Source organism: Jaculus jaculus, chromosome 12 (genome assembly GCF_020740685.1).
Source record: "Jaculus jaculus isolate mJacJac1 chromosome 12, mJacJac1.mat.Y.cur, whole genome shotgun sequence".
In the NCBI taxonomy this organism is placed as follows: Eukaryota; Metazoa; Chordata; class Mammalia; order Rodentia; family Dipodidae; genus Jaculus; species Jaculus jaculus.
Genome location: NC_059113.1, coordinates 33,911,767 through 33,926,636, shown reverse-complemented (window position 1 = coordinate 33,926,636; position 14,870 = coordinate 33,911,767). Strand labels below are relative to the sequence as shown.

General features: G+C 41.5%; 1 protein-coding gene across 12 annotated transcripts in view; it reads right to left on the bottom strand.

Moving 5' to 3' along the window:
* The window catches only part of Pigl (phosphatidylinositol glycan anchor biosynthesis class L), a 60,828-nt gene that overhangs the window by 38,254 nt on the left and 7,704 nt on the right, over positions 1-14,870 (bottom strand). For 7 of the 12 annotated variants that reach the window (XM_045131252.1, XM_045131254.1, XM_045131255.1 and 4 more), the window contains exon 2: positions 9,297-9,396. The exons of the other annotated variants lie outside the window; for them this stretch is intronic. In XM_045131252.1, the coding sequence (XP_044987187.1) occupies positions 9,297-9,396 (100 nt within the window). The remainder of the gene's footprint in view (positions 1-9,296; positions 9,397-14,870) is intronic. 12 annotated transcript variants of the gene reach the window in all.

Here is a 14,870-nt window from a genome sequence, read left to right as displayed (position 1 = left end):
ACCAAAATACACTGACCAAGGACTTTGTATGAGATGAATCGAAACCACCAGTTGAGAAGGAGCTAAACCAAGGACTCAAAATAAGATTAGGATTAAACAACTATAAGAAATATTTCCTTTTTTTCTCCCTTCTTTTTTTTTAAAAAACAAAAACAAAGGAAGAGAAATTTACTTTTCACATCTCTGGAGGCTGAGATGTTCAAAACTTAGGTACAGGCGGAGTCAGTATCTGGTGAGAATAACCGTTTTTCAAAGGAATATGACAAAACTGGGCATAGTGGCACATGCCTTTTAATCCCAGCACTCGGGAAGCTGAGGTAGGAGGATTACCACCCTGAGAACACAGAGTGAATTCCAGCTCTGCCTGGGCTAGAGTGAGACCCTATCTCAAAAAAAAAAAAAAAAAAAAAAAAAGGAATATGACATAAATCCTGACAAAGCAAAGTAGTAATATTATGGAGATTTGTGCAGGAAAGTTTCTGGGAAGAAGACCGTATATGTTTAGAAAGTAGATTAATCCATTAATTTGAAACAAAGGTGAAAAATAGTAACAGTGGACAAGGGAGATGGCTCAGTGATTAAAAGTGATTAACGAGGCTACCTTGAATTACCATGGGATATTGTTTACAATTATGGAAGTTTCAATAATAATAATAATAATAATAATAATAATAAAAAAAAAAAGGCAAAGCCTGCCAGCCTGGATTCTATTCCCCAGCACCCACTTAAAATTTGTGTATGCATCTGGAGTTTGTTTGCACTGACAAGAAACTCTGGCACACCAAACAACAAAAAGTTATAACGAGGTTTAGACAGATGGCTCAGGAGTTAAAAAAACCTCCTTGCAAAGCCTGCTGGCCCGGGTTCAGTAAGCACTTTAACCACTCAGCCATATTTCCAGCCCTGGCCGGGGTTCAATTCCCCATTTATGTAAAGGTGGATTCTCTTAGCAAGAGATCCTGGCATACTCATACACATAAGTAAATGAGCACAGTTAAAAAAGATATTTTGGGTTTGAAAAAAAAAAAAAAGCAGAAAAGAGGGCTGGAGAGATGGTTGAGTGGTTAAAGGTATCTCCTTGAAAAGCCAGCTGGCCTGGGTTTGATTCCCCAGCAACCATGTAAAACCAACACACTGGCAAGAGACCCTGGCAGGTACACACAAACATGCAAGTAAATAAAATATAAAAGGAAAAAAGCTGGGCGTGTTGTTACAAACCTTTAATCTCAGCACTTGGGGGGCAGAGTAAGAGGACAGCTGAGTTTGAGGCCAGCCTGGGACTGCAGAGTGAATTTGAATAACAGGCCAGCCTAGGCTAGAGTAAGACCTTACCTTGAAAAACCCAAAAAATAAAAATAAAGGAAAGGTTAGTATGAGGGTTATCTTCCAGTAAGATTTTAAAATTTTTATACATATGCATTAATAAAAATTAATTGCTGGGCGTGGTGGTGCATGCCTTTAATCCTAGCACTCAGGAGGCAGAGGTCGGAGGAGCACTGAGTTTGAGGCCAAACTAGAACTACAGAGTGAGTTCCGGACCTGGTTAAGCTAGAATGAGACCCTACCTCAAAAAACAAGCCAGGCGTGGTGGCGCACGCCTTTAATCCCAGCACTTGGGAGGCAGAGGTAGGAGGATTGCCATGAGTTTGAGGCCACCCTGAGACTCCATAGTGAATTCCAGGTCAGCCTGGGCTAGAGTGAGAACCTACCTCGAACCCCCCCTGCCAAAAAAAAAAAAACGTACTGCAATATCCATGATGGCTTGGTATATAGCTCAATTGGTAGAGTACTTGCCCAGTATGCACATGGCTCTGGGTCTGAGCATCGCATGTACTGTGATGGCACATTTCTATAGCTGTAACTTAGGAGACGGAGGCAGGAAGATTGGAAGTTCAAAATTATCCTCAGCTATATAGGGAGCTTAAGGCTAGCCTGGGCTACAGACGTTGTCATGAAAACCAAACCAAATCTATGAGCTGTTATATGCTGGCACAAATCTGTAATCCCTGCTACTAACTAGGGAGGATAAGGCAGGAGAATATAAAATTCTAGCTTAGGGAACTTGCCTTGGGTTCAATTCCCAGAAACAACATGCAAATATTAAAAAAATCTGACCACTTTGTTCTCTTCCCCTTCCCTCCCTCCTTTCCTTCTTCAATGTAGTTTGCTGTGAACTCATAATATAATCCAGTCTGGCCTTACGCCTTAGATCCTCCCACTTCAGCCTCTGGAACAGTCTAGATTACAGGCATGTTATCAACACCTGGTATGTTCTCCCTCCCCTCCCCTTTTTAGCATCTTTCCTTCCCACCCTCCCCCCACCTCTCTCTGTGCTGAGATTCAAAGGCATATTTCCAGACCTGTTGGCAAGATAAGGCGAGGCAAGGCTCCAGGCCTGAAATAGGCCCAGTTTCTTTTTGGTTCCCAGAATAATTTTGTAATACTGAAGCAGCTTTCAGTTTTCACATGACAGCCCATATCAGCAAGGTCCATTTTGGTCTCCTTGCCTGGTTTTTCTAGGAAATATTCTGGTCCTTTGACTCCTTTGGGAGCCCTGTCTTGTCTTGCCAACAGGGCTGGAATTATGCCTTTGAATCTCAGCCCAGACTTGAAGCATTTGGAAAAAGAACTGCAGGTTTTATTTTACTCTCTCACAGAGAGAGGATACTTGATCATATCCACTTTGGCTCCAAGTATATGGTCTTTTCTGATTCTCTGTAGAAGGAAGGCTCTTACTGAGTCTCAAGAGGAGAGGGTTAAGTTACCAACATGACCCCAACAGTCTCAGAATCTGCTTCATGGCTTCTTTCACTACAGGATTCATACAGATTTATTGGAGAACAAAGACTTCCAGGAACTGCTAGCAAAGTGAGCTCATTTCTGCTTCCTAGCAGATACTGGATTCTATTTCTTTTGCTCAGCTAAATTAACCTATAAAGTTTTGAGCTTTCTTTCTTTTTCTTTTTTTTCTTGCTTTTGTTTATTTTGAAGTAGGGTCTCATTCATGCCCAGGCTGACCTGAAACTCACTATGTAGTCTCAGGGTGGCCTTGAACTCACAGCGATCCTCCTACCTCTGCCTCCCAAGTGTTGGAATTAAAGGCATGCATCACCACACTGGGCAAATTTTAAGCTTTCTAATGTCACAGTTATTAAGATAAATACTAGGAAAAATGATTTTTTTTTTTTTGCAGTATGATGAAACCTTAGAAAAAAATCTAAAAGTAGAACACCAGAAACTCATATAAAATTTTCACCAGGCATGATGGCACACGCCTTTAATCTCAGCACTCGGGAGGCAAAGATAGGAAGATCGCTGAGTTTGAAGTCAGCCTGAGACTACATAGTGAATTCCAGGTCAACCTGGACTAGAGTGAGACCCTCCCTTAAAAAACTTTAAAAAAATGAATTTTTGGGCTGGAGAGATAGCTTGGCGGTTAAGTGCTTGCCTGTGAAACCTGAAGACCCCGGTTTGAGGCATGATTCCCAAGGACCCACGTTAGCCAGATGCACAAGGGGGCACACGCATCTGGAGTTCCTTTGCAGTGGCCAGAGGCCCTGGTGTGCCCATTCTCTATCTATCTGCCTCTTTCTCTCTCTGTCTGTCACTCTCAAATAAATAAAAAAACATTAAAAAAAAGAATTTATGCATTTATTTGTTATTTTTTAACTTTTAATATTTATTTCAGAGAGAGAAAGCAGAAGAAAAACAACTTTTTAGGACATTATAAACAGTTGGTAAGCCATGGTTTCCATTTTCTTCTTCTTTTTTTTTTTTTTGCCTAAGGGAGCCTAAGACTGAGTTCAAATCTCCAGATCCCATGTAAAAGCTGCTGAGTGTGGTCACACCCATCTGTAATCCCAGTCTCACTGGGGAGTAGAGATTTGAAAATCATCTGAGCCTAAATCATTACAAAAAGAGCCCTGGGGTTAGAGAGATGATTCAGTATTTGAAGGCATTTGTTTACAAAGCCTGATTTGGGGTGTCCCCATTACCTATGTAAAGCCAGGTACATGTGTCTGGAGTTTGTTTCTAGTGGTAGAAGGCTCTGACCCTCCCATACTTACTCTCTCTCAAGTAAGTAAGAATATTTAAAAAAAAAAAAAAAGGCTCTGGCTCAAAGTTACAGCAGGCGGAAGAGCAATGGAGCAGGATCACCTGATGCTGCCCGCCAGTGCGCAGGCACTCACACACCCACACACCCTGTGCTGGACTGAATGTCAAGGTGCCCCATAGCTTCACACTTAGTTCCCAGAAGGTGGAGTCCTTGGCAGGTGGAGCTGTAGGAGGTGTATTGCTAGGGGCTGGGCCTTGGGGTTGAGGTAGTCCAAGCCTACAGTATGTTCAGAATAAGCTCATGTTTGCTGTTGTCTCTCTTCTGTGGATACATAACAAAGCAAGGCAGCTTTTTCTACCATAGTGAAGCTTCCTTGAGAAATAAATAAATCCTTTCTTCCCATAAACTGCTTTTGGTAGGATGTTTTGTCCCAACAATGAGAAGCAAGCTGCTACACACACACAGGTGAATTCATGTACCCATCAGCCAAACACATATCTTCTCTTCTTACAAACAGTTGTGAGACCATACAAATTCTGCCGGTCAGTCATTTATCCCTATAGCACTTTAATGGGCTATACCCGGGAATATTATTTTGGCTTTAGCTCTTCATAATCAGGTGTTCCCCTCTGAGTCCTCAGGAGTATTGAAACCCAATCCTTCTTGCCACTCATAAGCAAGAATGAGGGCCAGAAGACTACAAGGTTTATAAGAGGGTTAAAGGTAATATGAAAATTTAAGGACTTTTGAACTTACCCAATCAGATGTTATCAAGACTGAGGATGTAGCTCAATGGTGGAGCACTTACCTACAAACTGAATGATAGCCTTTTTTTTCCCCTTCTGCCGGCAGGGGTCAGGGTATGTTGAGGCAGCATCTCACTCTAGCCCAGGCTGGCCTTAAATTCACGGTGATCCTCCTACCTCAGCCTCCCAAGTGTTGGGACTAAAGGTTTGTGCTGCCATGCCCTGCTCAAAGTATTTATTTTTACAAGCTAATCATCCCTCCAGTGCAGCATTTCACAAGTAGGGAACTGATACTGAAAGCTACATGATATTCGTAACATGCATGAAAATGTAATTCAGAGAGATGATGAGTAAAAATCTTGATCAAGTTATTTGACTTCGACTTCATTACTATTCTCACAAGTCAGATAAGGCCCTGAAAATATAACTGGTATTGCTGGGCCAAAGCAGAAACTGCACAGGCAGGACTCTGTGGGCAAATGGGGTGCCTGACAGAAACTCTTTACTATTACTATTAGTGGGGAGAAATCAAATGAAAATATCCACCAATGATTTCTTTCACAAATCAACTCAAAAACTATGCATTTCAAGGCTTACAGAGTAAGAAGTTTAGAAACAGAAATTAATTCAGTTGCCTAGGTTACACAGTTTAATAGCCTGAAGTGATGGTGGTTTCAGTCTGGTCATACCTTGATCTATGCTCTTTAAAGTACTGCAAGATCCACTGGCAGAGAATGGGAAGAAATTCTGCTGAATAATCCTAACACTTTATGATTTACCAAGTAAATAAGATAGAAAAATATAAGCTTAAAAAAAATATTCAGCCAAGCGCAGGGGCACACGCCTTTAATTCCAGTACTTGGGAGGCAGAGGTAGGAGCATCACCATGAGTTCAGGCCCACCCGGTGAGTACATTGTGAATTCCAGGTCAGCCTGGGCTAGTGAAACCCTATCTTGAAAAACCAAACACACACACACACACACACACACACACGTATGTTTGAGAGACAGAAGGAAAGGAAGGGAGAGAGTATGGATAAGCATGCCAGAGCCCCTTGCCACTGCAAACAAACTCCAAATATAAGTGTCACTTAGTGCATCTGGCTTTACATGGGTACTGGGAAATCAAACTCAGATTGTCATGCTGTGCAAGCAAGTGCCTTTAATTGCTGAGCCATCTCTCTAATCCTAAACTGTTTTTCTTTTTCTTTTAAAATTATTTTTATTTTTATTTATTTAACAGAGAAAGAGGGGGAGAGGAGAATGAGAGAGAAAGAGAGAATGGGTGTGCCAGGGCTTCCAGCCACTGCAAACAAACTCTAGACATGTGTGCCCCCTTGTGTATCTGGCTAACGTGGGTCCTGGGGAATCGAACCTGGGTCCTTTGGCTTTGCAGGTCAACACTTTAATGACTAAGCTATCCCTCCAGTCCCTTCTTTTTCTTTCTTCCTTTCTCCCCCCCCCCCCTTTTTTGAGGTAGGATCTCACTCTAGCTCAGGCTGACCTGGAATTCACTATGTAGTCCCAGGGTGGCCTTGAAGTCACGGCAATCCTCCTACCTCTGCCTCCCGAGTGCTGGGATTAATCTTTTTCTTTTTTTGGATTAAATTTTTTTTATTATTTTAGAGAAAGTGAGAGAGACAGAGAGAATTGGTGAATCAGGGCCTCAGCCACTGAAATCAAACTCCAGATACTTGCACCACCTAGTGGACACATGTGACCTTATGCTTGCTTCACCTTTGTGCATCTGGCTTACATGGGATCTGAAGAGTTGAACATGGGTCCTTAGGCTTCCCAGGTAAGCACCTTAATTGGTAAGATCTAGTCATCTCATCAGCCCTGTTTTTCTTATTTCTTTGTAGGGTTCTAAATAAATAGGAGTGTCCTCTCAACTTAATAAGTGATCATTGGTTTACAACAATGCCTACTATGATTATAGGTAATTGTTTTCTGATTGGATTTGAGGCCCCTTCCACAAGAAGGAATTCACATCTGGTACTGTCAAAAGCTTTGGTCATAGGCACTAGTGGGGAAGGTATTGCTCTGCTAAACAGATAGTATGTGCATGACAAATTGCCTTTAAGTAAACTTGTGTTTGTGTGTGTGTATGGATGTGCATGCCATGGCATGCATGTAGAGGTTAGAAGATAACTTTGAGGTGTCTATGATACAGCTTCTTTGAGACAGGGTCTCTTCTCACTACAAATGAACTGCCAGACTGCAAACCAATGGCAGACTAGCTGGTTTGCTGACTTTGAGCTTTGGTTACCCCTGGCCCTCCCCCATTGTAGGTCTCTTGTGATCACAGATACATGTGACACTGTGCATATGGCTTGATGTGGTTGCTGGGAAATTGAACCCAAGACCAACAAGCTTTGCAAACAAGTACATTTAACCATGAAGCCACCACCCCAGCCCTTCAAACTGCCTTCTAAATATTTTTGTTTATGCCCATGGATTAGTTCTGGTCTCAACAATCATCAGAATTTTCTTCTTGCTGAAGGCAGTGTTTACTGAACAGACCAGAACTGATCAAAGTGCTGAGAATAAGTGATTATGGAGAGCTCAGTCCTAAGTAGGACATCTATATCACTTCCTCTAAGGCTCAGGGAACATTGCAGAAGAGGAAGAACAAATTTAAGAGTCAGAGGATTGGGTGGAGTTTTATGGAATGCACGTCCAGGCATGACATGGCAATCACACTCCAGGACTTTCAGCAGCTGCAATTACCTGCACAAGATTGGGCCAGTCAACATTCCATTATGATGGGGAGGGGCTCATGAGGCTGGACCTTTCATGAGGATTTATAAACAGTTAGTAGTTGCTGAGATAAGGAAAGACATTTTCCTCATTGGTGTAGCCACGGGTAAATTGCCAGTGCTTCTGTAAATAGCTCCTTAACCATGTTCCTGTAAGGAACCCTGATTAAACTCATTAGGTCCCACCCCCCCCATCTCCAAATGACATGAAAGTGGAAGAGGAACTAGATGGAAAGAAAAGGGTCATTGAGAGTAAGAGGGTGATAGAGGATCAATATGATCAAAATATACTCATGTATGAAAATATATGAAACTCATTATTATATACAATTAATGTACTAATAGCAAAACCAAACATAACCCAATCACCCTCTTCTTCCACCCAAAATAAAGGACAGTTTGCAGCCATGTGGTTCTGGGTTCCATCCTCAGCACAATAAACCAAAACAAAAAAAGGACATAGGAAAAAGAAAGGAAGAATAGGCTCACTAGCAAAGGATGAGAGAATGTGGGCTTCAAATGAATGTAAGTATTTAAATAAAAATAAGGATCATGACTGGAAGTATTTAAGACAATATATTTTTTTTCCTACCACTGTGACCAAATACATGACAAGAAGCAACTCTCTCAAATAAATAAATGAATTACAACTGGGGTCTGGCAAGATGGTTTAGTGGTTAAAGGCACTTGCTTGCAAAGCCTGCTGGCTTGGGTTTGATTCTCTAGCATCCATGTCAAGTTGGTCACTGGCATTCACATGCAAATAAGTAAATAAATTAAAAATATGATGGCTGGGGAGATGGCTTAGTGACTAAGGCACTTGCTTACAAAGCCTAAGGACTCAGGTTTGGTTCCTCAGAACCCATGTAAGCCAGATGTACATGCATCTGGAATTCATTTTCAATGGCTGGAGGCCCTGGCATGGCCATTCTCTCTGTGTTTCTGTCTCTCAAACACATAAATAAAAAAATATAAAAAAATGTATTTAAAAAATATGTTTAGACATTTAAGCAAGTGCCTTTAGTCACTAAGCCATATCCTCAGCCATCATATTTTTAATTTATTTACTTATTTGCACTGTAGATATTTAAAAAAAAGTGACAACTGGACAAACAGGAGGCAAAAAACAATTAGAAACCTAGCATTTTAATATTTTATTGATTTATTTGAGAGAAAGACAGATATAAAGGAGAGAGAGAGAGTGTGTGAATGGGTGCACCAGAGGGCCTCTAGCCACTGCAAACAAACTCCATACTCATGTGGCACTGGGGAATCGGACCTGGGTCCTTAGGCTTTGCAGGATTGGATCCCTAGCACCATAGGCCTGGAATCTTAGCACTTAGGAGATGGAAGAAAGAGGAGCATAAATTCAAGGTCATACTTGATTACATAATGAATTTGAGGCCAGCCTGGACTATTTATGAGACCTTATCTCAAAAAAAAAAAAAAAAAAAAATGTGCCAACATGAGAATGTCTGATGTGGTGGCATGGGTTTATAATCCTAGCATTTAGGGTGCAGAAACAGGAGATGGCGATCAATTTGGCAACATGCCAAACTTCTGACTAACCTTGGCTATCTGGTGAGAACCTGTTTCAATACAAACAAAACAAAACATCAATGTGAGGTTTTTAAAAGTAGATCTTTCAAATGAGATCTACTTATTTTGCATCTTTGAATGTATCAATGTATGTTTATTGCCAATGAATTTCCACATTGTTAAAAGACAAATTACCTGCTGTCAATAATTGTTACACGGGATGGTGGAATCCTCAAAACATCACAGCTCTGCAAAAGTTCTTTCTTACGAATCTCTCCTTGATTGTAGTAATTTCCTGAGGATAACAAATAGTGGTAGATTTAACGGTGGAGGGCTGTCTGTTCACTCATTCTAGAGATAGCAAAAGGGGACCACCAACCTATAGTTGGACAGATAAAAGGCAGTAGGCAGTGAAGCCTGGAGGACTGGACACTCTTTTGTTAAAATAAGTATACATAACCCACATTAAGAAATCATGATTTTAGGGGTAGAGATGGCTTCGAGGTTAATGCATTTGCCTGTAAAACCAAAGAACCTAGGTTCTATTCCCTAGGACCCACATAAGCCAGATGCACAAGGTGGTGCATGTGCTTGGAGTTTGTTTGCAGTGGCTAGAGGCCCAGGTGTGCCCATTCTCTCTCTATTTGCCCCCCTCTCTCTTTCTTTCTCTCCCTTTCAACTTAATAAATAAAAAATATTTTTAAAAAATCATGATTTTAAAACTGAAACTAGAGCTAAGCACGGTGGCTCCCACCTATAATCTCAGCACTTGGGAAACTGAAACAGAAGAAATGTCAGTGAGTTTGAGATCAGACTAGACTATATAGAATACTAGACCAAAATGGCTTGACCCTGTTCCCCTTCCCATTCAATAAGATTAGAATTAATGACTAAGTTGGGGATGTATAGCTCAATGGTAGAATACATGCTTAACATGCACAAGGTTGAGGTTCTATCCCCAACATAAAAAAAAAAAAAAAAGTATTTATAGTCAGTAATCTTGACACTCTGGAGGCTGAGGTAAAAGGATCTCTGTAAATTCAAGGCCAGCCAGCTTGGGTTACAGAGCTACACAGTGAGTTCCAGGCTAGCTTGGGCTAGAGTAGGACCCTGCCTCAAAAACAAACAAAAACAAAACAAAACAACTGTGGGGCATGGCCGTGCATGTCTTTAATACCAAAACTTGGGAGGCCAAGGTAGAAGGATCACTGTGTGTTCCAGACCAGCCTCAGATCCTACCTTGAGAAAAACCAAAACCAAAGAAAGGGCTGGAGAAATGGAGAGTGTGTTTCCAGTACAAGTTATGAGGGCCTGAGCCTGTCCAGATCTCAGTTAAATTTAACAGCTGGGTGTGGCCACTCCAGCTTCTAAGCCCAGCCCACATAAGGGAGCAAAGACCAGAGAATCTTCAGAGCCCAGCAAGCTCTGGAATTAGGGAAGATCAGGTGAAGGTCAGGCATGGAAACACATGCCTTTAATCCCAGCATTCCTGTGGCTGAAAGGTAGAAGGATTGCCATGGGTTTAGAGACCAGCCTAGACTAGAGTGAAACCCTACTGAAAAAAACAAAATCAAACAAAAAATAACCAAACCAGATCAGGTGCAATAGTGGAGTGGTTCACCAGACTTCCACTCAGTTCTACGCAGGCTAATGATTTCTGCCATGGGCTAGCATGGTGGGGCACTGCAAGGGCACGTATACATGCATACATACCTCACATACACATGCATACACACAAACGAGCAAAAAGTTGAAAAAAAGATAAGGACTTCATTAGATATTTTCTAAAGAGAATAATGATGCTGGGTGTGGTGCATGCCTTTAATCCTAGCACACAGGAAGCAGAAGTAGGATCACTGTGAGTTCAAGACCACCCTAAGATTACATAGTGAATTCCAGGTCATCCTGGGCTACAGTAGGACCCTACCTCGAGGGAAAAAAAAAAAAAAAAAAAAAAGAAAAAGAAAAAAGAATAGCAACCAAATGACCATGTGAAAAGATTTTCATCACCACTGATTATTAAGAAGATAAAGATCAGTGGGGTGTGGTGGCAACACCTTTAATCCCAGCACTCGGGAGACAGATGTAGAAGGATCGCCATGAGTTTGAGGCCACCCTGAGACTACACAGTGAATTCCAGGTCAACCTGGGCTAGAGTGAGACCCTACCTCAGTAAAACAAACATAAAATAAAGATTAAAACCACGACACACTATCACGTAGTGCCCCCTAGGATAGTTCTCAAGACGGAAAGCTGACTGATGGGTGAGGGTGTAGAGAAAGGTGGAAGTATAGTGCAAAGCTGGTAGGAAGGTAAATGGCGTAGCTACAGAGTAACAGTTTGTCAAAAACTTAAACAATGAAGTATCATGTGAATGAATGTACTCACAGGCATATATTCATTTATTCTATTTATTTATTTAGTTTTTTGAGGTAAGGTCTCACTCTAGTCCAGGCTGACTTGGAATCCACTGTGCAATCTCAGAGTGGCCTCGAACTCATGGTGATCCTCCTACCTCTGCCTCCTGAGTGTTGGGATTAAGGGTGTGCACTACCACACTCGGCTTGGCTATTTTTTAAATTTTTATTTCTTTTTGGTTTATTCATTTATCTATTTGCAAGTGTGTGTATGAGTGTGCAAGGGACTCCTGCCACTACAAGGGAATGCCTGTCCAGCTTTATGTGGGTGGCTGGGGAATTGAATCTTAGCTGGCAAGTAAGCAAGCACCTTTAACCACTGGGCAATCTCCTCACAAGAATATACTCAAAATAATTAAAAACTTGTACTGTAACAAATACTTGCACATTTATGTTTACAAAGCATTATGCATAATAGCCAAACAGTGGAAAAACCCAAAGGTGTATCAATAAACAATGAAAAGACAAAATGTAACACAAATATATGCATGTACGTATACACATTACACACACACACACAGTCTCCAAATATTCAGGCATTAAAAGGAATGAAGTCTAGCTAGGGTGTAGTTCAGTGGTAGAACATTTGCTCAATAGTCATGAGTCCCTGGGTTTAATCTCCAGTAATACACCACCTCACTACCGCCACCCTCCTGAAAAACCAAGAGGGATACAGTAGCTAGCATGGTGGCAAAGGCCTGTAATTATAGCACTTAGGGGGCCGAGACAGGAGGATTGCAAGTCCAAGTTCATCTTGGGCTACATGGTGAGACTATGCCATAAAGAAAAATTTTTTAAAAAATATTATTTATGCCAGGTGTGGTAGCACACACCTTTAATCGCAGCACTTGGGAGAGGGAGGTAGGATTATTGCCATGAGTTTGAGGCTACCCTGAGACTACACAGTGAATTCCAGGTCAGCCTGAGTTACAGCGAGACCCTACCTCAACGACCCCCCAACCAAATTATTTATTTGAGAGGGAGAGATAGAGAAAGAGAGAGAGCACACATGTGCGCAAGTACCAGGACCTTCTGCCATTGCAAACACACTCCAGGTACATATGCCACTTTGTGCACCTAGTTTTACATGGGTATTGGGGAACTGAACCTGGATTGGCAGGTTTTGCAAGCAAGCACCTTTACCCATTGAGCCATCTCTCAACTCTCAAGCCCACACAAAGTTTTGAAACATGGGGCTGGGGAAATGGCTCAGCAGTTAGGTGCTTGCCCACAAAACTAAATAACCCAGTTTGATTCCCCAGTACCCATATAAAGCTAAATGAAAAGTGGCACATAACATCCAGAGTTAAGTTTGCAGTGGCTAGAGGACCTGTCATGCTCATAGTCTTTTTCTCTCTCGATCTTTCTGCTTATAAAATAAAACACTGAAAAGAAGCTTTGATACATGCCACAATACTGATGAACTTTAAAAAATTACACTAATTAGGCCAGGGGCAGAGGTAGGGGAGTCGCCATGAGCTCAAGGTCAGCCTGAGACTACAGAGCGAGATCCAGGTCAGGGAAAAAAAAAAAAACCAAAAAACAAAAACTACACAAATTAATATAAGCCAGACATAAAAAAAATTATAGTTATTTATATAAGGTACCTAAATAGTAAAACTCACAGACAGTAGAATGGTTGCTGCTAGCAACTGGAAGGAATAGGAGTTACTGCTTAATGGGCAGAATGATGGAAAAGGTGATGGTTATATAATCTTGTAAATGTACTTACTACTTCTGAATTGAACACTTAAAAATGTTCAAAATTGGGCGGGAGGGACGGCTTAGCATTTAAGGCATTTGCCTGCAAAGCCAAAGGACCCAGGTTTGATTCCCCAGGACCCACATTAGCCAGCTGCTCAAGGGGGCACATGCATCTGGAGTTTGTGCGCAGTGGCTGGAGGCCCTGGCGCGCCTATTCTCTCTCTCTGTCAAGTGAATGAATAAAATATTTTAAAAATGTTCAAAATGGCAAATTTTATGTTAAGTATATCTCACCTCAATTTAATTTAATGAAACATTAAAAAAAAAAAACTTGGGGGCTGGAGAGATGGCTTGGCGGTTAAGCGCTTGTCTGTGAAGCCTAAGGACCCTGGTTCGAGGCTCAATTCCCCAGGACTCACGTTAGCCAGATGCACAAAAGGGTGCACACGTCTGGAGTTTGTTTGCAGTGGCTGGAGGCCCTGGTGCACCCATTCTCTCTCTCTCTCTCTCCCTCTTTCTCTGTCACTCAAATAAATAAATAAAAATAAAAACAAAACAAAAAAAAACTTGGGGTGGGCATGGTGGTCCCTACATTTCATCCTAGCACTTGGGAGGCAGAGGTCATTGTGGGTTCAAGGCCAACCTGGGAATAGAGCGAGACCCTATCTTGGGGGAAAAAGAGAGAGAGAGAGAGAGAGAGAGAGAGAGAGAGAGAGAGAAGGAGGGAGAGAGAGGGAGAGAGACTTGATTTTTACTCAATAAAAAATCTTTCAATTATGAGGTATGACTATCAGATACAAATTATATCTTTAAAATTGATAAAACAATTTTTAAGGATAATTTAAGTTAAAAAATCAACAAGTATACATCTAACAGCTAAGATCAGGAAATATTGCCATATACTATGTTACCAACCAATCTAGCCATTTTGTGAATGGTGTGGTTTTTCATTATTCCCAAAAGGACTACATTTATACTAGTTTATAAAAAAGAATCAGCAAACCAGGGTCTCTGGTCACTGCAAATGAACTTCAGATGCACGTACCATTTTGTGTACCTGGCTTTACATAGGTAGTGGGGAACTGAACTCAGGCCAGCAGGCTTTAAAAGCAAGCGCTTTTAACCCAAGTCATCTCCCCAGCACCCACCCCTGACTTTTGTTTATGGAAATGGTATTTTTTTTCTTTAACTTCCAATTTATGGATGGTCATCAACAAGCCAAACAAACGGAGGAATTATATTTTTCTAAATATGATAGGTACATGTATGGGACAGAATGAGAAGAATGCATAAAAATAGAGTCTAGCTCATTACTGAAATGAAGCTATAGCACGTTCTCCCCTCCCCCACCCTGCCATGAAGGAAGGGTCTCATTCTAGCCCAGGCTGACATGGACCTCACGGTAATCCTCCTACTTCTGCCTCCCAAGTGCTGGGGTTAAAGGTGTGTGCTATCATGTCAGCTTCATTCTGTATTTCTGTCAGATTAGTACCACTGCATTTGTTTGTTTGTTTGTTTTTCGAGGTAGGGTCTCACTCTGGCTCAGGCTGACATGGAACTCACTATGTAGTCTCAGGGTGGCCTTGAACTCACAGTGACCCTCCTATCTCTGCTTCCAAGTACTAGGATTAAAGGCGAGCACCACCAT